This window comes from Cannabis sativa, chromosome 9, assembly GCF_029168945.1.
Source record: "Cannabis sativa cultivar Pink pepper isolate KNU-18-1 chromosome 9, ASM2916894v1, whole genome shotgun sequence".
NCBI classification, from domain to species: Eukaryota; Viridiplantae; Streptophyta; class Magnoliopsida; order Rosales; family Cannabaceae; genus Cannabis; species Cannabis sativa.
Window position 1 is genome coordinate 1,491,359 of NC_083609.1, and position 22,733 is coordinate 1,514,091.

The following is a 22,733-nucleotide window of genomic DNA, read 5'->3' on the forward strand; positions in this document are numbered from 1 at the left end:
CAAACAAAATTAAATTACATTTTAAAAATTATGACAAAAAAATTAAAAATAAAAAATTATATGAAATTTTCTTAGAAAAAAATAAAAAAATATATACATGAGTTAGAAAAAATTATAAAAATAAAATCAAAATAAATATTAAAATTACCATAAAATAATGTGAGGAAAAAATTTTAAAAAAATATTAAGAGTAATTTTTAAAAAATTATTTAAGTTTATATTTTTTTAATAATGGGGTGTATTTATAATTTTATGGGGTGCAAAATGTAAATATAACTTCCTATATATATTTATAAAATGACCAATATACCCATAAAAGGAGAACCAATAGCAATCGTGAGATTCCGAACCAATAAAACGACGACTCTTTTGTTCTTCCTTTGACTTTTGCCGCTGCTTTTGGCTATTACCAGAGACTCTCTCTCTCTCTCTCTCTCTCACCAAATCCGACGAACTAATCGGAAAACGCTTCTTCATTGACGATGACTCATATCCTTTCTTTTGATTCTTTTTGTTTTCCAATTTTTGGATCATGTTTTTTAGTTTACCAATTGTTTTTTTTTTCTTTTCTGGTGATTCCAAATCCCTAAAATAAAGAACAGATTTTTGTTTGTTTTTCCTTGATTCCTTTTGTCTCACGCGGCAGTCAGAGGGAACGTGATCGGGAAAGGGCTCAGGCTCGGACCAAGGGTGGCAAGAACAAGGAAGATGGTTTGACTCCCGAGCAACGCCGAGAAAGGTTTCAATTTCCCCCCTTTTTTTAATCTAGGGTTTCTACAGAAAATTCCCAATTTTTATAGTTTTCCTTTTTCTTTCCTTAATCTAGGGTTTCTACTGAAAATGCCCAATTTGATAATTTTGACAATTTTTTCCCCTAAAATAATAAAAATTGAATTTTGTTTTCAGGGATGCGAAAGCCCTTCAAGAAAAGACTGCGAAAAAGGCAGCTCAAGCTTCAGGTGGGAGCTCATCTGGAGGTACTGAAAAGAGTAAGAAATAATAATAATTGAAGAAGAAGAACAAGAAGAAGAAGCAGTAGTAGTTCTGATTTGTACTATGTTTGATTTTTTAATTTTGAATTGATCTGTGGTTGTTGAGATCCTGTGGTTTATGATCTAAGATCTTTGATTTGTTGATGTTGGGATACTTGATAACTTTTTTTTTTGTTAACTCTAATAAGTCCTTGTGGATTTTTATTCTTATTGGTATCTAGTTTCAAATAAACCATTTGGTGTAGTAATATATCTAATGTTTCTGTTTAATCTTAGTAATCATCTCCATTAGTTGCTTTGCTCCTATGATTTCAGTGTTTCATACTTCATGGGGTTTGTGCTTGTTTAGTCTCGGTTTTATTTAGTCAAAAGACATTGAAACATGTACAGTTATTGAAGCTGGATTTACAGTGTGATTGATCTGATATAGATATTGAGTCAACTATGGAATGGAAGTTTCATCTGTCTAATTCTGTATTCTGGTATGTTTTGTAGATATGCTTTCGAGTTTAAACAGTTTTCTTTTTTAACTTTTTCAATGATCAATAGTGTTGTCTTTCTTTTGTAATTTGCTTTTTTGTTAGTAGGATACTTGAGTGTGAACTAGATCTTGGGTTGACTTTGTTAGCATATGCAGAGATAATGTTAAATGTTAAACAGATCATGTTATTGTTGAATTGACTTTACTGAGCATTGTGGTTCATAGGATTTATTATGGCTTAAAACAAGTTAATTATCTTCTCTTGCCTTGGCGGGTGTGGCGTCCATTTTCGTTGAAGTAAATTACTCGGAAGACAATTATATGAATGTCCTTAGCCAGTTACAACATGGAGTAAATGCTGTTGTTTCTTACAGGTAGCATAAGTATGTTGGTATCCTTAGAATATTTTGTAGAGAAAATTAAAAGAAGCAGATTGGTTATTTGATCTTGAACTGAAACATAATAGGGGTTTAACTTGTGTTCATTGAGGGTATGGAAAATTTGATTGTGTTTGGTCACAATAGGATTAGGGGGGTGTACATAGTACGAGTAATGGCATTTGCACAAATTTTTTTCACATACAATAGTCACCATTAGAGGCTATAATGGGCCACACTATGTATCCAACTATCCATCCATGGCTTACCCGAGATGGATAGTTCAAAAAGTCACGCATATGGTTTGCTCCGAGAAGGTTTGAGGTTTGAGTCCTTCTTGGATACCTATAGAGCAAGAGAAATGCCAAGGGGTACCTCATGGTGCAAAGCACCACAAGAGGTGTCATATCGCTATTGGTGCACATCGGTATGGTGTTGGGCACCATAAGGTGGTGCCCAACAGCAATTGCTATAGTTTATTGGTCTCCAAAGTCCAAATATTGTATGGTTAGGTGAAGATCCTAGTTTTTGTGAAGTATATAATCATGGATTGCTTTGAATCTCAATGGCATTTTTCAAGAGAAGAGAGAATGTTGAAAACATCAACACTTATGTTGGTGACATTGGTAGGAGTCTAGTAAATAATATAGGACTTAACCACCAAGAATTGGCCAGTATTGTGGTTGTTTGACATAGTTAAACTTAAAATCATGTGGTCAAGGATTCGAATCCCAGTTAGCTGTTATGATTTCTGCACTAATTAGATGGAGGGGTCCATCTCTGTCATCTGATATAATAATAAGATTAATATGTATGTGCATCTGAGCTTTTGATTCTTTATTTTTATTTTATTTGTTTAATGTTTTCTTTTGCAAAAGAAAATTATAAAAATAATTTATGTGTGTGCCTGTAATTGATGTTTTCAACTATTCTACTCTATTTAAAAGGAAAAATGGTGTTTCAAAATGTATGTTGAAATTGGCATTTATCAAACAATTTCATGAGCTAAGTTTGTTTATATCATAATTATAATAAAATTAGGAAATTATCCTCTCTACTTACTTTTTATTTTTATTTTTAGTTTTTATTTTTATTTTATTAATCTTTTAAGTTATATTCTGGTTATATGTGTTATTTGAGATTATATTTGGTATTTTGATAATAAAAGAAGATTTTTATCAATTAAAATTATTTTAGAGTTATATTTAATTAATGTATAATAATAATAAAAAAAAGATAGTTTTCAACTTGCCTAATAAATAACATTTTCATTATTTATTTGCTACTAATTAATGTTTTTTATATTAACATTTTTCAAAACATTTTATTTATTTAATGATTTTTATATATATACTGTCGAATTTCTAAGTTGATGCATTAAAGTATAATATAATAACTAGATTAAATATAGTGTTTGTTTATTATTAAATATAGATGATCTTATCTCTCCATTTTGGTAGACAATTATTTTTTGTTGTGAGTTGTGACCCAACTTAAATTCTTCTCTCCAATTTTCCTTTCTCTATTTCATCATATAGTTACTTATTTTTATTAACTTTGAGAAATTAATGAACCTTTTTAAGCATAGTTTACTAATATGGTCCCAACTGTGTAAATTTTAGAAAAGTGCTATAATTTTCATTAATTTACAGTGGTTTGGTGGTTAGGTACGGACTATGGAGTTCTTCCACTTCAAGGGTTCGATTCCCACTTGAATTTAGCTGTGAGGATTATTTATTTATTGTCATCTGAAATTCAGGATGAAAATATTTATCTGAGCTATTATTAATTTTTTTCTAATGATAAATTAAATGGTTTGGTTAATATATATATATATATATATATATATATAAAATTGATATTGTAACTGTTTTTTTTCAAAATGAAACTAAATAAATATTTCTTTTTTCATTGTATACACTATACAATGCAAAACAAATCATGGACTACTTATTTTTAAAAAGAAAACAAATTTACTAAGAAACAAATCATCTAATAATATAAATATAAACTTGTAAGAATAACAATCTTACTGAAAATTGGAATTAGATCAAAATGAGAGATTATCATTAAACAACTGCGAAAGACTTCAATTGCCGCTAAATAATTTGTTGAAGGAATGCCAATAACTTCAACTGACTCATATGCCACATCACCACATCAATCGGACCCCATGGTCCGACCATCGGACCTATATGAATTATTTATTTTTTTTTTTTTGCGTTTTCAGAGAGAGGAATAGAGATCCAGGTCCGATGGTCGGACCATGGGGTCCGATTGGTCGGACCCCATCGGACCCCATGGTCCGACCATCGGACCTGGGGGAAATTATTTTTTTTTTTTTTTTTTTTTCTGCGATTTCAGAGAGAAGAAGGAAGAGTGGGCTGAGGGGGTGCGACTTTTGGGTGGTCCGAGAGAGTGGGGCTGAGTCGAGGGTGTTGGTGCGGGTGGTCGGAGGTGGTGGTGAGGGTCGGAGGTCGGAGGATGGAGGTCGGAGGTGGTGGTGAGGGTGGGCGGTTGGGATGTGAGATAGAGAGAGAGAGATGATGCAGAGAGAGAATGGGTGAATTGTGAGGGGGATATTTTTGGGGTTTTGAAAAAAAAGGCATAGTTTTTTTAGCGTTTAGATTTTTGGGTTAATAATAAATTTTTTTTAATTTTTTAAGTATATAAAATCAAAATTCCCTTTTCTTATTCCATACAAAGATTGTTCAAAGCTCGCCAAATACCTCAACAAATCACCGCTATCTCACCTTGCTTCTCCTTACACACTTGAGTCCCTAATTAACGAATTCAAACAAATATATCCTCTCATAAAGCATCAACAAACCCGACCCCATTAGTATTGACCAGACATTATCTCTTTTTTTTTTTGGTAGAAGCTATGGTTCATGATTTTTTATTTTTAAGTTTTTGATAATAGTCCATAATTTATGGGAAATTTACATGGTAAACTAACTTTTACCATTTTTTTACAAAAATACTGCCAGGCGGTATTTTTTACTTTTTTACTGTATTTTTTTATAAGTTTCATACTACAGTATACTGTGTTAAGTTTCACTGGTGTTCTACTGGTGTTTTACTAGTGTTCTACTGTTGTTTTGAGTTATACTGCTTTGTGTTTTACTGGTGTTTTATACAAACACAGTATTTTTGAAAAAAATTCCGTGTAACAGTATTTTTGTAAGTTTCCCTAATTTATTTGAAATGCTCAAAAATTTATTTTGGGTGGTTATAAATTCAATTAATATGGGCCAAAAACACAAAAGAAAGTTGAAGGTTACCAAATCATTGACATTTGTTCTTATAGTTAAACTCCATACTTAGAATCATAAAAATTAATCTTCTTTATTTTATTTTATTGGTATATATAAACTGCATATACATATACATAATACATATATATAATAAAAATTACATATACATATATATAATTGTACTGTATAGGGTAAGTTATAGTAAACCCTTTCAAAAGTGTTTCAGTATACATCTTTTATTTGTTTCAGTATTTAGGAGAGTTATTTAATTCAATTTCGTGTACATTATAATTATTTGGGGTTACATGTAAATTTTCTGAAAATTTTAAGTAGTTTACAATGTAGAAAATAATATTTAAATATTTATATAATTTTTTAAAAATTTACAAATAATCTTAAATAGCTATACAAAATACAAAATTATTGTATAAAAAAATTTGGACGAATTTTTTTTCTCAAATACCAAAATAGACAAGTGATCTACTGATTCCCCTTAAACCCTTTATTCAAAGTTAGATACCAAATAAGTTTATGGGACAAAAGAAACATATGTATAGTGCATGTTATATTGGCTATTATATAGTTCTGTCTTAAAAGATTTAACTCTAATAATTAGACATAATAAATTAGTTTCGATACAATTGTAATTTCTTGAGTAAAAAAAGTTTCAAAGATAAGTTTTTCTTATTAAAATAATAATTTTATTTTATCTTTAATTTTAAAATTTACAACATTATTATTATATAGGTGTGTTAATCCACTTTTTTACATCTATTTATTTTTTAAGTAGTTTTGACCCAATTGATCATTTACATCTAATGTCTCTTAAAAATAGTCTCAAATTTTTTTATTTAAATTTTTGAGATAATTTATTTTTACATTGACTTATTAATTGAAAATTTTCTGTGTCGACGATTGTCATAACCTAATTTAAATTACTTAAATATATATATATATATATATATATATATATATATATAAAGAAACGTATATAAAGGTATTATATAGGTACATATATTTATAGTGAACTTTTGTATAGGTGTATTAAAATTGACGTGCTACCCACGCCTCTTCTACACTACGTTATTATATATATTTAGGGAAATTTGAATTTATATGCTTAAATAATTAAAAAATTTTATTATTATACCAAAAATTTACACTATAAAAAAACTATACTTTTTTTTTTCAAAACCCCAAAAATACCCCCCTCACAAACATCATCTCTCTCTCTCTATCTCTCTCAGCCAACTCTCTCTCTCTCTCTCAACTCACAGTCGACGCCACCCGAACCCAAACCCCATCCCCATCGGACCCAAACGCCACCCACTCTCGGACCCAAACGCCACCCACGAAACCCACTCTTTCTTCCTCTCTCTCTCTCAGATCGCAGAAAAAAAAAAAAAAAAAAAAAATTCTGCGATTTGAGAGAGGGAAGAAGACAAAGGTCCGATGGTCGGACCTTGGGGGTCCGATGGTCGGACCCATCGGACCCCCAAGGTCCGACCATCGGACCTTTGATTTTTTTTTTTTTTTTTTTTTTTTTTTTTTTTTTCTCGCGATTTTGGAGAGAGAGGAAGAAAGGGTCCGATGGTCGGGTCCGATGGGTCCGATGGGTCCGCTGGTCGGGTCCGCTGGGTCCGATGGTCGGCTTTAATTTTTTTTTTTTTTTTTCCCGCGATTTGAGAGAGGGGAAGAGAGAGGTCCGATGGTCGGACCTTGGGGTCCGATGGGTCCGATTGGTCGGACCCCATCGGACCCCATGGTCCGACCATCGGACCTGGGGTGTGGGATTATTGGGACCGGCTAGATAGAGAGAGAAAGAGAGATAGTTTTAGTTTGGGGGTATTTTTGGGGTTTTGAAAAAAAAGGTATAGTTTTTTTAGGGTTTTAATTATTGGTTTATAAATCAAATTTTTTGATTTTCTAAGCATAGAAAATCAAATTTCCCTATATTTATTCTATATAAATAAATTTATCCAAATAATATATACTATATAAATATATAGAGATATATATACACATCATATAATATAATATATCTATAACTATATAAAAAGGAGAATGTGGTTTTGGGCTTCCCAAAGTAAATTACCAAATTCTCCTTCTTTTATATAACGTCCCAATTCCATGCCTATCATTTTTGGAATAATAATAATAACCTCTTTTTTCAACCACATGCAGCAACAAAAAAGTATGTGTGTTATTTTTCGAGTTAGGTTTAATAATTATATGTGCTGTTTAAATTTTTAATTATTTGCCAAAAAATAGAATTATTTCAAACAAATATAAAAATAATAACATATAGTTATACATAAAATTTTAAATATATTTACTATATTTAAGATTTTATTTACATAAAATATAATTTTTAATGTATTTTTATATTATACTTTTATTATTTTGTTATTGTTTTGATGTTGTTTTTTTGTTACTTTCTTGAGATAATCTTGTTGTTTTCTTGTATCTTTATAGACAATTGTAAAAATGTAAAAACAAAATAAATGTAAAAATATAAAATTAATTTTTACTAAAAATAGTTGTTTAAGTAATTTTTTTTTTTTAAAAAAAAAAAACAAAAACAAAATTGACATAATTATGGTTCATTTGCTATATTGGTTTTATTAGTTAAAACACATTTAATTAATAAGAAAAAGTCAATGAAAAGAAACAATTAAGTGCCTAAACACTTTGTGTTGTTAATTAATGGAGTTGTTGTGGCTAGGATTGCATTATGTGATATTTTAATAAATAAATTGAGATTGTTTTTATTTTTTTATTTTTGTGGAAAGTAAACTAACTTATCCTAAGACAATAATTAATTAATTAATTAATAATAATAATAATCTAAAAAGAGAATAAACTTGACCAATAAAAACACCTTAAATTTGAACAAAAAACCCTCAGCTAATTTGACTCTATGTATACTTGAACCGTACATGTGTTTATGCCTATAAAAGAAAAATTAATGGAGGGGTTAATCTACTTATTTCAATAATTATAATGAGATTAATAATTTATTAATGCTTACATAATTATTTTGATTAATTAGTGAATTGTTATTAGGGCAATTTAGAGAAATGCTATAATGTGCTAATATGGGTGCCTAGCACTACCCGAAATATCATATCACCAAGCCCGACACTAGACATATGTGGGTCAGGCCTGTGCATAAGGCTTACTTAGTCCAAAGGTCCAAAAGATACTACTGGTGCCTACGACCTAACTCAGCATTTTAAGGTGTCAAACATCATAAAATCTGTTGCCAATTATACATGAGTGATTAGTAGTTTCCTATAATATTATTAACTTATAATATGTGAAATTTTGATATTTAATTACACTAATAATGATATGATATTTTCCAATAATATTAAACACTACTAGTGTCGTTAGCGCCTTGTAAATAATTTCTGATAATCTATATAAAACATAATTATACTAAATCTCTTTTTAGTATTTCTAGTAGTGGTCCTCACCTCACCACTAAAAAGGAAATTTATACACTTGGCAAAACCTTATTGGTTAATATTTTTGCACTTTTGCCATGTTCTTTATTTTTTCTTCACCTAACTAAAAGTGCTTCTCAAATTCCGGCTGGCTTGGCCCACACATAATTAATTAATTAGTTAATTAAATTAGTTTATGAATAATCATGACTTAATTAACTAAGTGGTGATCATACATTAATTTAATCATAATAATAACCAAAAAGTGCACTCATTGTTGTATTTTTTTTTTTTTTGTTTTAAAAAAATATTAAGGTTTAGTTGTTGTGGTGGTGGAAGTCATGATGTTACTCATTAATATATAATTAAGCAATTAAGTATAATTAACTTAATTTTCAAAGAGCTTAGGATAATGTTATTAATTTACTCTTATCTTCTTCCAAAAGGGCAAAGGTTTTGCTGGTTGCCTACTTAATTCATTTTGTACATTAATTACATATTCACCATGTTATGTATAATATAATTAAGCATATATATATATATACACACATCAATATATATATTGTTGTATATATAAAATAAATAATATAAATACTTAAAATTTTAATTTTGTAAACAGTATAAATTTAATATTTTTTTTAATAATATAAATATCTAATATTAATAAAATTATATTTTTTTATCTAATTTCATCACTATAAATTTTAGTTTAAAATGTTATTGAATGATCACATATTTACATATAAAGTGACAGTTTAATTGTTATAAAAAAATATTTATGTTTATTTTTTTTTTAATTTTTTTATTATTATTATTAGAGATTTTTCTACTATTTTGTTGTATAATAATTTAATTAAAAAAATATATTTAATTTTTCTAATAATTTTTTTTACTGGGGGCTCACACCACAACAAGTGTGTCTATGAGTTAATTTTATTTGGGTATGTATTTTATTCACTTTTATATTTATAAGATTAATATATAATTATATTAACATAATTTAATTATTATTATTTGTTTTTTTTTTTTCAAAAAAGGACAAATCCATTGCATAATACATATGTATATAGTGTCATAATAGGGTTTGCTAAAATTAAATTATTAATATTACATTGAATATGTATATATATAGGAGTAGTTTATCAACAAAGTTTTTTTTATTAGATATAGTTCCAAAAAGAAACAATTAATTAAGTTTATACCTAAGTCCAAATGCATGCAAATATTTTAACATTGCAAATGCAAATATATATAAATATAATTTTTTTATAAATTGTGTAATAGTACAAGACACTTAAAATAAATTTAAATAATTGGTATTATTATTAATTAGAAAGATTAAAATAAGTGATGTAAAACAAAACATAACAAAAGAGAGAATCATTTGTACACTATGAATTCCACTTTGATGTGTCTGTTTTTCATTTTAATTTTTAACACTCCTTTTAATGTTATAATTAATTATTATTAATTTTTATTTTTATTATATCTTTAAGTACACTTTAATTTTTTTTCTTTCTGTGTGCTCTTGAATTAAAACAGGGATTAATTTAGAAGCTAGTTAAAGATAAAAGCAGTTGGCATGAAATAAGGAAACTTCTTAAGATAAAAAAAAAAAAATTATAATATATATTTATTTATATATATAAAAAAGAAAGTAGTGGGAATAATAAATGGAAGTTATTTAGTCAAATTCCAAGAGTAGTTGCACCAGAAATGAGCCTACTATGATTTGTGTTTTTAATTAATTAATTAATTAATTAATTAACCTCATCCATTTAATTAAATATCTAATTAAATTAACTTTGCTTAATTAATCATGTAATAATAATAATAATTATAATCCTACAATTGGGAGGGTAGTTGTGAAGGTTAAGAAGCCAACATCTCACAAAAACTATATTGATAGAAACAAAAACATTCATAGTCACACACACATACATATACACTCTCAAATACATATAATTAATATTTTTTATATTGATGAAGAATATTAATTTCAATTATTATAATTATTATTGTTGTTAATATATGATTCTAGGAACACACCAGGTGTACTATTTGTAATTATAATTATTATTATTATTATTATTATTATTATTATTTCAATCCATGTCTTTAAAGTTCAAAATATCTAATTGGAATATAAGCTAGCTGTTTTAATTAATTTGGCAATTAATATACATTGAAGAACATTAATAGTCACTACTACTAATAGGGTTAAGTGTATCATAATAAAAAAATAGCAACAAACATAAATTTTGACTTGTAGAATAAATATTATTCTTCTGAATTATGATCTTTGTAGAATTTTAATTTTTTAATTTTTTTTAGAAAATATATCTCCAAACTATATAAATTATTGCAAATGTACCCATTTAATTACATTCTATTTATTTTTTTATAGCAATTTAGTGATGTTAATGTGATATTAATCCGACAAAGATCAAGAGTTTCAAGCAAAAAATATATACATAAATAGCAGTATAATAATAAATTCTGGAAATATGTATTTACATTCTTAGAATTAATAATTTGTATGGTTAGTGTCAATAAATTAAATTTTATTTATCATAAGTTTGTCAAAAGACCATCATACTGTAATTATATTTGTGAGTATGTAATTAAAGAGAGACATGCATTTGTAACGGTTTTACAGTTGGAATAATATTTTTTTTTTCAAAATATAAAAATTGAGAGAACAAAACTACAATATTCATAAGAAAAAAATATCATGTTTAAAGAGATATTTCGATAGACTCCCACAATAAAGTTAAATATTTTATTGTACATGTGATTATTTTTTTTATTGCATGGTAAATATTTGTCTGGCCTTTAATTTCAACGCTGTAAAAATTATTCAGAAGAAAAGTTACAAATAATTATAATTAAATAATTACAATGTATACGATTATAAAAAATAAAAAAAGATTAAAAAGTTTACGTCGATGTAAAAATACATAGGGAATCTACCAAAATGTGTAATACAAATTTTTTTCCATATACATTAAATGGAATAAACTACTAGATTAAAATTGTTAGAAGTTAGGAATTTTTATTATTCTAGAGAGAATCCATATCCTTTTTGCATCTCTCTGCAATGCTACTATGCAAAAGTGTATATATATATATATATATATATATCTTCATGACTAGGAAAACTCTAGAGTTTGTAACAAAACCAAACAAGGAATGAACAAGTCCACATGTCTAATTCATCCTCCTTTAAACAAAAAGTTGTTGTTGATGTGAAGGGAATTTTTTTTATTATGGTGATGTTTTCTTGTTCTCATGCCCAAACACATAGGAAAGGAATAAAAATTATTATACTTAGAAAAAAGGAAAAAAGAAAAGCAAAAGTGGTAAAATATAAAATATAAAAGAGAAAGCATGCATGTGGTCTCATGCCTATGCTTACTTATCATCTATGAATTGGTATAACATATAGGTTTTTAATAGCTTAATTAGCTAGAGAGTAGAGACCCCATGTGCATCTCCAATAAATATATTTACATAAAAATATAAATATTGCCCCAAAAGAACTCTACCAATATTTAGAGATCTTTAAAATAGTGAGAACTACCAAAAGTGTGAAATAAAGACTATTTCTTTAGATTCTTTAACTCTATCTCTCTTTCTTGTATGGTAATTTTCCTTTATTAGAATGAGACTTTTACAAGTGTCATTGATTCATATTGTTAGCTTAGGATTGTAGCAAACTACCATTACTTAATTGGAGAGTGATTCTAAATTGTAATCATTTCATTTCAAGCTCTTTCTCTAAATTTGAAAGAAATGTTAGTATTAGGAATATCCTGCACAACACAAGAGATATTACACTACTGTTATTGATGTAATTAAATATAGAAGTTATTACATTAAATTATATATGATCAAATACTTAATTGTACCAATAATAATATGACACTTACGAGAGTGCTAAACACCAGTAATATACCTTTTGAAACATTTCTCTAAAAAAAATTACTAATCATTTAGAATACGTTTACTTTATATTATTATTCGATTAATGTTTAATAGCAATGCTCGTTCAAAAGTATTGGGTGGGCCCACTTGTTAATTTAGTTTTTTATTTATTTTTTTAATTAAAAAGGTTTAATATTTAATTAAGTGATGAGATGAGGTGGCTTGAATTGAGTTGAGTGTCCCCAAACACCTCCCAAAAGACACATGTTAATACCCCAATAAAAGCCAAATAAGGTATACCTGGTTTGGAAAACATTGACTTGTTTAATATTTAGATTAAGAAAAGGACACCCATTAACACATATACTAATTCTTTCACATTTTTGGGATTAGGAAAAGTATACCCTATTTAACTAATTAATGATTATGTCATAATCATCATGTTGATAATTAACCTCTGAATATACCATACAAAAAATTTTCGATATTCAGATAGTTTTAATTTTAATTTTTTATATCACATTATACAATGTAATTAGTTAAAATATTTTGTAAATTTTGATAAATTCTAAAAAGAAAAATTAATGCGCTAAAAATAAAATTTAAATAATTTATTACACATATATCTATTTTATTTTATATATGTGTAAAATATATTATTTGAATTCTGTTTTTTATAATTTTTAAATTGTTCAAAATTTTATAAAATATCTTAAATAACTGAATAAAATTAGAAATATTCATATAAAAAATTAAAGAATGTATTGATACACTTTTTTTTTTCAGAATTGCACCGAAAAAGCACCCTATATGATATTATTGATCATTACTCTATATTTTTTTTCATTAAAAGCTTGAATTTTTAATTATTTTTTGTTAATAAAGTGATGGAAAAAATAAAAAGGCATGTGGGTATGTGAGAAAATCACATGGTGAATAATATTAAAAATTCTCATCTTTTTCAACTAAATAGTGCCATGAAAATGAATGTGGGGTGTTTTTTTTTTTTTTTTTTTTTTTTTTTTTTTTTAAATTTTTAAGATTGCTTTTGCAGTCATTGTCATGGAAGAATATCCACCCCATTCAATGACAGGTCAGCCAAATGTATCTGAGCTGTCATGTTGTGATTGGTTGATATGTAAAAAGAATCAAACTTGAAAATGGCATGCACAAAAATTCTTTGTAAAAAAGAAGAAGTGTATAGTAGGGTAATGGAAGGTGGGTAAGAGAGAGAAAAAAGAAAGCTTTTTTCAACTTAATAAATATTATTCTTTTTTTAACAAGCATAGAGATCTGACTCAGATAATTATTTCACTTTGCTTTTTTCCCAAAAAATAAAAATTTAAAAAAAATAAAAAGTAGGTTCTTTTGATTTTTATAATGAAAGAGCACTACCAAACAATATTGTTGGAATAAGATTGATTAATATATGTATATATAAATATCATACAACTTCTATTTACACCATTTCTCACTTCATCATCATCATCTAATTCTCTTTTTCTTTCTTTCTTTCTTGTTATTCTAGTTTCCAAACACACCCCAATTGAAAATGGATGATCATGATCATAATCAATATCCCAAAATGGAAACTTTCTTACCAAAAGGATTAATGCCCTCTTATTTTCAAGGCATATCCTCAAATGGGTCAAATTTTTTCAAAGATCCAAACTTGTTAAGTTCTTTAACACCAACTTATTATCTTGATCATGAAGATCATGATAATGATGAAAAAAATGTTATGGTATCTACTTATAATAACACTTATGCTACTACTTATCATAACACTTCTTCTTCTTCTTCTTCTTCTCTTCCTTTTGTTCCTCTAAATCTCTCTGATCATCACAATCAACAACAATCAAAAGGGTTCAATGGTTATAATTGGCTTAGCCCAACAAAGACTCAACCAATGAAAAACACTGGATTATCATCATCGCTACAAAGTCAAAGTCAAAGTCAAAATCAAAGACAGAAGTCAACATTTTCATCGGTTAAGTTATTTAGAGGTGTGAGGCAGAGACATTGGGGAAAATGGGTAGCTGAGATTAGATTACCAAGAAACAGAACAAGGGTATGGCTTGGAACATTCGAGACGGCGGATGAAGCCGCCATGGCTTATGACACTGCAGCTTACATGTTGAGAGGGGATTTTGCTCATTTGAATTTTCCTCACATGAAAAATCAACTCAAGGCTAATTCTCTTAATGGAGCAATTGTTGCTCTTCTTGAAGCTAAACTTCAAGCCATTTCAAATGCTAGTGTTATTTCTAATAATACCAATAATGAATTATCATCATCATCATCACCAAAGAAGATTAAGAAGAATGTGTCATTGAAAAGTTCAAAAGATTATTATGATCATGATCATAAGGAAGTGATTATGGATTCTTCTTCTTCTTCTAATAATAATAATAATAATCATAATGAATTAGTCATTGGTGATGTTGAAGCTGTTCAACTAAGTAGAATGCCTTCTTTGGATATGGATATTATTTGGGATGCTCTTTTGGTTTCTGATTAATTAACTAATTAATCATCATAATATTATGTTTTTGATCATTTTTTTTTATTTATTTATAAAAGATTATTGTTATTATTATTATTATTATTATTAATTACTATGTGGAATGCATCATTTCAACACAGCTATTCTACACTATGCGAAATTCATATTTTAGAAATAAAAGGGGAAAAAAAATACATACTTTTTTTGTTTGGTTGATGATTTTTTTTTTATGAGTTTGGGTATTGAAGTAGTGAGTTGGAGTTTTATTAATTTCCAAATTTGGAAGAGAATCTAAGCAATATATGTAATATGTTATGGTGGAGTGTTACCAAGTTTTGATAAAGAGTGGCTATCACATCTTTAAAAAAAAAAGGTCTATTATTATTTGGTGTTAATATTATAAATTATTAGAAAAGTAATCTTTGTCATTCTATTTCTATATGGAGAATTTGTTAAACTAACAATATAAAAGTATAGAATTTGAAAAATAGCTTATTATATTTTAGGAGCAACCATTGTAGTTATTTCATAATTTCTTAATTTACTTCTTTTTTTAAAAAAATAATAATTAGGTCCCTCCTAATAAAAAAATTCACAAAACCCATTTTTACAAAACATTCTTCCCATCATTTTCCCAAAAATTCACAAAACCATTGTATAACTAATATAAAGACTTATCTCAAAAAAACTAATAAAAAGACTCTGAAAATGCAAATGTGGTGTCTAATTTTTTGAGGAATTAAATGTAAATTAAAAATATGCACCAAAATATTACACTAATTATTAAAATAACTAGTTGGAGTTTAGATAAATATGATTTTTATTATATGTAAAAAAGATTTAATGCAAATTCTAGAATTCTTTTAGGTATGTTACATATATATATTTGTATTAATTCCAATATGTTAATTCTCAACATATTTTACTACAATACATTACAGTCTGAACGGTTTATGTAGTGTGAGTAGTTTGATGAACTCCCCTAAAAGAAATATCATCGAACATTGTAAAAGTTCCTTTGTCGGTTTGCCATCTCTCTAAAGCTTGAGGAAGGCTCATGTTACGCTCATGTCGGCTTACCATCTTCTCATCGTCTTCTTGGCAAGAAGGTTTCCATTGCTCGACGAGAGAACCTAAGATGTTGACAACATGTCCCATGTCGGGCCTTAGGTATGGATTTCGAGCAGTACAATGCCTTGCTAACTCAACAACTTTGTATATGCTCTCCACCATTGTCTCCTCATCGGGATCGAGAGCTTCATCAATAGCCATCAGAATGTTCTCCTTGTTGTTTAGGACACTGCTGAACCATGTCACCAAATGAGACCTCTCATCAGGCACTGTATCATCTACAGCTTTTCTACCAGTTATGATTTCCATTAAAACCACACCAAATGCATAAACATCTACTTTTGTTGTCACTCTACCAGTTTCTGTAGAAAATCAACATGAGTAATGTGTAATTAGTTCAAGTTCGAGCTCAAATAATGATCATTTAAAAATCAAAATTTCATTATTTTTGAACATTTGATTGTACATAACTAGCACTGAAAGTAGATTATTCTCATCCTATATATTTCGGTATTCAGAATAACTTTTTATTCTAATTTTTTAATTTATAATTGTGTATGTTGTAGTTATTTAGAATTAAATTTTTAAATTTTTTTAAATAATTTATAGTGCCGAAAATAAATATTTTATTGCATGTGACTATTTTTTAAAGTAATTTATGGAGTAAATACCTGAGGTTAACTTCTAGTTGCAGATAAATACTTTATTTTAATTTTTGATGATAATAGTACTTGTTAAAACTCTGAAACTTTCGTAAGTACCTGTCCGTTGAGTGTCAAATCAATATTCACGTGTCATTTTCTCATTTGTATATTAAAATGAATTTTCAAATAAAATAGAAATAAGTAATGACCTGGACCAATCAGTGACTGTCATGTGACCATTGAGACACTTAACAGTCAGGTATTTACAGAAGTTACGAAAGTTCTAGAAATATAACTTAAGTATTATTACTGTCAAAAATTAAACTTAGATATTTATTTGTAACTTGGAATTAAACTTAAATATTTACGTTGTAAATTACTTTTTTTCTTATACGGGTGATAGATTACTATTTGAATTTAATTTTCGACACTATAAACTAATTGAAATTTTCTAAAAATTTAAAGATGTTTGAAATTATCAATCATGAAAAAAAAAACTAAAAATTCTTATGAATATCGAAATAGATAGAGTCTACCGAAAACTCCAGGTGACTATACATTTTTTCGTAAATATACAGTGAGAATTTCTTACCAGCATACTCAGGTGCAAGGTACCCGAAAGTCCCCGCCAATCTCGTCTCGAAAGAGTTCCTTCCATGAGGGACATGCTTAACCAAACCAAAATCCGCAACCTTTGCTCTCATCAAGTCATCAAGAAGAATGTTTGATGGTTTTAAATCTCTATGGATAAAACTCTGTTGAGCTAAGCTATGAAGATATTCCACTCCTCGTGCCACATCCAATGCTATAGTAACCCTTTGCTTCCATGTAAGAGGAGAAATCCCATTCTTTTGCCAATCAAACAAATGTTGATTCAATGTTCCTTGTGCCATGTATTCATATACCAAAAGCCTCTCATGTCCATTGATGCAATATCCCAAAAGGGATACCAAATTTTTATGCCTAACTTTCGTAAGAACAGCAATCTCGGCCTGAAACTCGTTCAACCGTTTTGTTCCCATGGCATTGGACTCCATCCTTTTTGCTGCAATCTTAGTCCCATTGTCCAACTCTCCTTTGTAAACAACACCGAAACTGCCTCTCCCCAAAATATTATCTTCACTGAAATTATTGGTTGCTTGTCTAAGTACTTGCATTGAAATGGCAACATTTCCACCCTCAAACAATGGAAAGTCATTGTGATCGCCACTATTCTGGCTCTGCAATTCACTGTCCATTGCGCTAGCTTTACCAATTTCATGATTTTCCACCCTTCCAAACTTCTTAACAAAACATTTATAGGACACAAACAATACAAAAAGAACAAAGATAATCACAGCAATTACAATACCAGCAATCATACCAGCCGAAACCCGATTACCATTCCTTGTTCCATTCGCGCTCCCATCAGTGGAATTGCTAGAGCCAGAGCCAGAGCCAGAAGACCCTCCACTCTCCGAGCTCGGAGTTTTCCCAAGTAAAAGATTACCAGTAGTAGTAAACTTCACCCTTGGTGGAAAACTAGGAATATCACCAGTAAGATTATTATTAGAAACATCAAGAACTTGAAGCTGAGGCAAAAGGGTTAAACTACTAGGAATTGAACCAGTCAAACCATTATCATCCAAATACAATTTCTTCAAAGATGTAAGATTAGCAAAACCAGATGAAATCTTCCCCAAAAACCCCAGCCTTTGAAAATTCACAATAATAACATTCCCATCAGAATCACAAACAACAAAACTCCAATCAGAACAAGCATTATTGTTTTTCCATGACTTTGCTAGCACAGTTGGATAACCCAAATCCCCAGCAACCTCAAGCAAAGCCATAACCTGAGTATCACAAGGTCCAGGAGTACTCTTACAGAAACTATTAGTACCATCAAGCTCAACATTGGTGACTGACTTAGGAAACAAAGGCATAGGACCCTGCAACGTATTGTTAGCTAAAGTAATGTTCTTTAAGCTTGGAATTGAAGATAAACTATCAGGAACAATCCCCATTAACAAATTATCACCAAGCTGAAGATCGAATAATGTGTCCGAATTCGAAAGGTCTGGAATTGGACCAGTGAACATATTCTTATGAAGCCAAAGCTGATACAAACTAGTCATATTAGCCAACACTTCAATGGTACCAGAAAGCCCCATTTGTTGATTATTAAGCCATAGATTTCGAATCCCAGATCCAGCAAAACTCAGAGGTAAAACCCCAGTAAGATTATTGTAAGAAAGTCTCACATCTTGTAAATTTGAGAATGAGCCAAAAATATCAGGAATAGTACCAAACATATTACAACTTTTGGCATATAAAGTAACCAACCTAGAAGATCCGACCAGCTCTGCCGGAAAACTCCACGGAGCAAGATTTATGTTAGTGCTAATACTCAAAGTTTGCAAATTTGTCAGTCCTTGAAAACACCCAGATGGAATTGAAGTGAAACTGTTACCATCAAGGTAAATTGATTGAAGAAGAGAAAGATTGGCCATTGATGGGAAAGAGCCCTTGAAATGATTGCCTTGAAGAGACAAAGTTGTGAGTTGAGACAGAGTACCGAGATCGGAAGGAAGAGTTCCGATAAGAGACATATCTCTTAAGTTAATAACGGTGACTTTGCCTGAGCTACACTTTATGCCATCCCAGGCAGAGCAGTAGTCGGCAATGGACGACCAACCCATTGGTGCTGGAGATATGACAGAGAGAAGCTTTGACATTACGGCGGATTCGTCTGCGGTGGAGGTGGCTAGAATGAGGCAGAGAAACAACAACCATGGGAATATTTTAAAACTGAAATTTGGGATTTCCAAAATCCCCATTTTTTTCCAGATAGAGAGAAGAAGAAGTTTATGAGTGTTTAAAAGGAAAGAGTCAAATGAAAGACCCGGGTAGCTTGGCCATTTTCCATGGAAAATAATGCCATGATGAATAAGTGAGTTACAGAGTGAACAACAATACAGAGAATTGACTAATTTTGTAAAAGAGAGTTTGAACAAAGATCACATCAGAGTCTCACATGGGTTTGAATTTTTCTAAGTGGCAGTAGCAGTAGCACCATCATCAGTATTCAGACCCAACTTTTAAGTTATATAGAAAATATGACTAAAAATACCAAAATACATATACAAATTCAAATACAAATACAAATACAAAATGGTAAGAAAGTCTTATGGTAAGAAAAGAAACAAGTCAATAATATATTCTTCTTCCTTCCTCTTTTTAGTTACCATAATAGTGTGATAATTAAGTGGTCATGTCTTTAATTTCTTTGACAACTACCATGGGTTTCAGTCCATTGTGAACCACATCCATAACAAAACTGGTAATTACACCTGCACCACCAACAACAACCAAATAATACAAAAATTATTATTAAACACACAACACAAATAAGTTATTACATCAATGACATATCTAATCTAACTTAGATTACAAATTCAATCCCACCCCTCAATTTTAGCAATTTAGTCCCAAATAAATAATTAATCACAATCAAGTCCATAGTAGCAATTTAACATTTATAGTTTTTTGTTTACAAAACTTTTAGATTTTGCCAGAATTTTGTTATTATTCAAAGCCAAATGATAAGTGAAAGTATTTGAAAATGTATAATATTTTAAAATGAGCATTGTAACGAGACACTCATGTGCTTAGTACCATGATAATTTATAAAGTATCGCTTTATAATTAGTTAGCGATTATCTTTAATAGTTATTCAAGTAAAATAAGTGTGACCCATTATTGAGTTGCACCAACAACTATATTACACCCGATAAGGATGTTAAGCACCAGAGGTACCTTCAACATTTCTTCTTCAAAAAACAGACAGTGTTAAGTTAAAAATTAATCAAAAAAAACTTAATTGCTATTGTTTTTAAAATTAAAGAGCTTGAATTTTTAAAGCGTTCCGTTTAATGTTTAATATAAACTAGGCGGTCGTTTTAAATATTAAATCATTATTATACAATTTATGTTAATATTTATTTATAACTTATTTAAATTATTATTTTTTTTAATTTTCAAAGAGTTTCTTTTTTGATATATATTTGAATTTTTCTTGATAAATAAATAATTAAATAAATTCGAAATTTATAACTTATAAATAAAAAAAATGTAATTAATAATACAATAAACTATGATTATACAATAATTAATAACTTATAAATTATGGATGCATAAGTGATCCCTTTTCATTGTAGAATTTTTGAAAATTATTTACTAAGGGCTCGTTTGTAACAGGTCGTATTGTATTGTATTGTATTATATTGAATTGTATTTTATGCAATATTTTTATGTAAAATTATAGGTGGTATTAACTTTTATGGACACCTAAATATATAATATTTTAGTATAAATTAAAGTTTAACATAGTATTATATAAAAATATGATATATAATCCAATTCAATATAATACAATACAATACGACCTAATACGGCGTTTCAAACGAACCCTAAATGAACGGTTACATCTCCTCTCAACCAAAACCAAACTAACAAGTTCATAATGAATTTGAATTATACTTAGTAAAACAGAGTGTCATTAATCTTAAAAAGTAATAATTTAAGAGACTAACTAAACTCTTAAGTTCATAATTAAATTAAATTAATCATCAAATCAAACTAAAACAGAGTGATTAATCTGAAACCAAACTAATAATAAACCTATATTTACGAGACTAATCAATTCTTAAGTTCATAACTATATTTGAATTAATCATCAAAGTAAAACACAGGCTAGAAATTTAAGAGACTAATCAATCAACTCTTAAGTTCTTAGCTAATCATTACTCTAAAATCAAACTTAATAATGAAATTAAGAGACTAATCAAGTTCTTAAGCTCATAATTAAATTCAATTAAAACAGAGATTGAAAGAGAGAGAGACGAACCTGCAAGTAATATGCAAACAACCATCGATTCTTTCAACATAGAATTTACAACGAGGGCATCTCTTCCAATTCTTCTGATTCGCCATTTCTCTAACCATCAAATCCTCACTCCCTCTCTCATCTTCATTCAATCTCTGGTAATCTTCACACCCAATCCCCGAATGCCAAACCACATTACACCGCGCACAGAACAATCTATGGCAAATCGGACACTCCGACTCCATTATCACCTCTTCTTCCCCAATTTCCCTCACCAAAACCGCCGAACAATCATTAAACGGACAGTAAAACTTCTCACACTCCATTAACAGAGCTTCACACAGAGCCTCATCCCATTTCTCAACAATTTCCTTCGGCAAAATCGATCGACACGATTCGATCTCCAATTCGTGTACGCCTCCGCAATCCAATCCAGGACACGCCACAACCGCCACCGCCGAACTCTCCCCGATTTTGCTCGCCACGTGTCTCCCTATGCAATCGGAGCAGTACGAGTGTGTACAACTCGCGTTGGGGAAGATCTCGTCCGTCGGTTTCCTCTCCGTGCAGATTTCGCAGAATATTTCCGACGATTGACCGATCTCTTCTACCGGTTTCTGAACATTGATGATTATCGACGGCGGCGATGGAGAAGATATTAGAAAAAACGATGGAGTAACGATCGTCGTTTGGTTTCTGGTGGCTTCGGCCGAAGAGACGAGAGCTTCTTGGAACTGTAACTCCTCGGCATATTTAGCGTCGGAAACTGGTAAAATATCGGTGGAAGGTTCGTCGAAGAGTAAGGAGAAGTAGAAATCGTCGACTAAAGCTACGTCGAGAACGGAGGAGGAGGGTGGTGATAGTAGCTGTGCCATTTTTGGTCTTCTCTAAGATAATATTCTCTGGTTCTTCTTCTTCTTCTTCTTCTTCCTCACTCTCACTCTCTCTCTCTCTATATATATATATATATCTTTATATATATATATATATATATTTATATGAATGTGAGAAAAAGAAAAAATAGTTGTAAAAGGGAAAAGATAATTTAAATTGGTAATTTTCATTAGGGAATGGATAAAGTGAAATAGTGGCAATTGTAGGGCCCTATTAAATTGAGCGGGAATTGGGAGGAAATTACATGGGGAAGTTGAAAAAATACTAT

General features: G+C 29.2%; 4 protein-coding genes and 1 pseudogene across 5 annotated transcripts; 3 read left to right on the forward strand and 2 right to left on the reverse strand.

Moving 5' to 3' along the window:
- The first annotated feature begins 328 nt into the window (after positions 1-328).
- LOC115695776 (uncharacterized) lies at positions 329-1,267 on the forward strand. The gene is made up of 3 exons (XM_061103917.1): positions 329-488; positions 639-739; positions 907-1,267. The coding sequence occupies exons 1-3, from the start codon at positions 483-485 to the stop codon at positions 998-1,000; spliced, it is 201 nt and encodes a 66-aa protein (XP_060959900.1). The 5' UTR covers positions 329-482; the 3' UTR covers positions 1,001-1,267.
- Positions 1,268-2,586: 1,319 nt separating this feature from the next.
- On the forward strand, positions 2,587-2,679 carry LOC115696138 (small nucleolar RNA snoR114; annotated as a pseudogene).
- An 11,257-nt stretch (positions 2,680-13,936) lies between these two features.
- On the forward strand, positions 13,937-15,195 carry LOC115722430 (ethylene-responsive transcription factor ERF062). The gene has a single exon (XM_030651635.2). The coding sequence runs from the start codon at positions 14,036-14,038 to the stop codon at positions 15,002-15,004; it is 969 nt and encodes a 322-aa protein (XP_030507495.2). The 5' UTR covers positions 13,937-14,035; the 3' UTR covers positions 15,005-15,195.
- Positions 15,196-15,828: 633 nt separating this feature from the next.
- LOC115722363 (receptor-like kinase TMK4) lies at positions 15,829-19,523 on the reverse strand. Of its 2 annotated transcripts, none has more exons than XM_030651558.2 (2): positions 17,297-19,523; positions 15,829-16,422 (listed from the first exon to the last, which is right to left on the reverse strand). In XM_030651558.2, exons 1-2 carry the CDS (start codon positions 19,521-19,523, stop codon positions 15,941-15,943), a joined length of 2,709 nt encoding a protein of 902 aa, XP_030507418.2. In that variant the 3' UTR covers positions 15,829-15,940. The 2 variants fall into 2 exon arrangements, with proteins under 2 accessions (XP_030507418.2, XP_060959901.1); XM_061103918.1 differs by having other exon boundaries at positions 16,153-16,289.
- Positions 19,524-19,782: 259 nt separating this feature from the next.
- LOC115722438 (E3 ubiquitin-protein ligase RSL1) lies at positions 19,783-22,534 on the reverse strand. The gene is made up of 2 exons (XM_030651647.2): positions 21,593-22,534; positions 19,783-20,036 (listed from the first exon to the last, which is right to left on the reverse strand). Exons 1-2 carry the CDS (start codon positions 22,444-22,446, stop codon positions 19,964-19,966), a joined length of 927 nt encoding a protein of 308 aa, XP_030507507.2. The 5' UTR covers positions 22,447-22,534; the 3' UTR covers positions 19,783-19,963.
- Positions 22,535-22,733: the final 199 nt, after the last annotated feature.

What these genes read in the sequence shown, in the direction of transcription:
- LOC115695776 (XM_061103917.1), top strand. An exon ending in CCCGAGCAACGCCGAGAAAG is followed by an intron (nt 740 to 906) that starts GTTTCAATTTCC and finishes TTTTGTTTTCAG; the next exon opens with GGATGCGAAAGCCCTTCAAG.
- LOC115722430 (XM_030651635.2), top strand. Translation starts at nt 14,036, where the DNA reads ATGGATGATCATGATCATAATCAATATCCCAAAATGGAAACTTTCTTA.
- LOC115722363 (XM_030651558.2), bottom strand. Translation starts at nt 19,523, where the DNA reads ATGGGGATTTTGGAAATCCCAAATTTCAGTTTTAAAATATTCCCATGG. An exon ending in CCTTGCACCTGAGTATGCTG is followed by an intron (nt 16,423 to 17,296) that starts GTAAGAAATTCT and finishes GATTTTCTACAG; the next exon opens with AAACTGGTAGAGTGACAACA.
- LOC115722438 (XM_030651647.2), bottom strand. Translation starts at nt 22,446, where the DNA reads ATGGCACAGCTACTATCACCACCCTCCTCCTCCGTTCTCGACGTAGCT. An exon ending in TGTTTGCATATTACTTGCAG is followed by an intron (nt 20,037 to 21,592) that starts GTTCGTCTCTCT and finishes TTGGTGGTGCAG; the next exon opens with GTGTAATTACCAGTTTTGTT.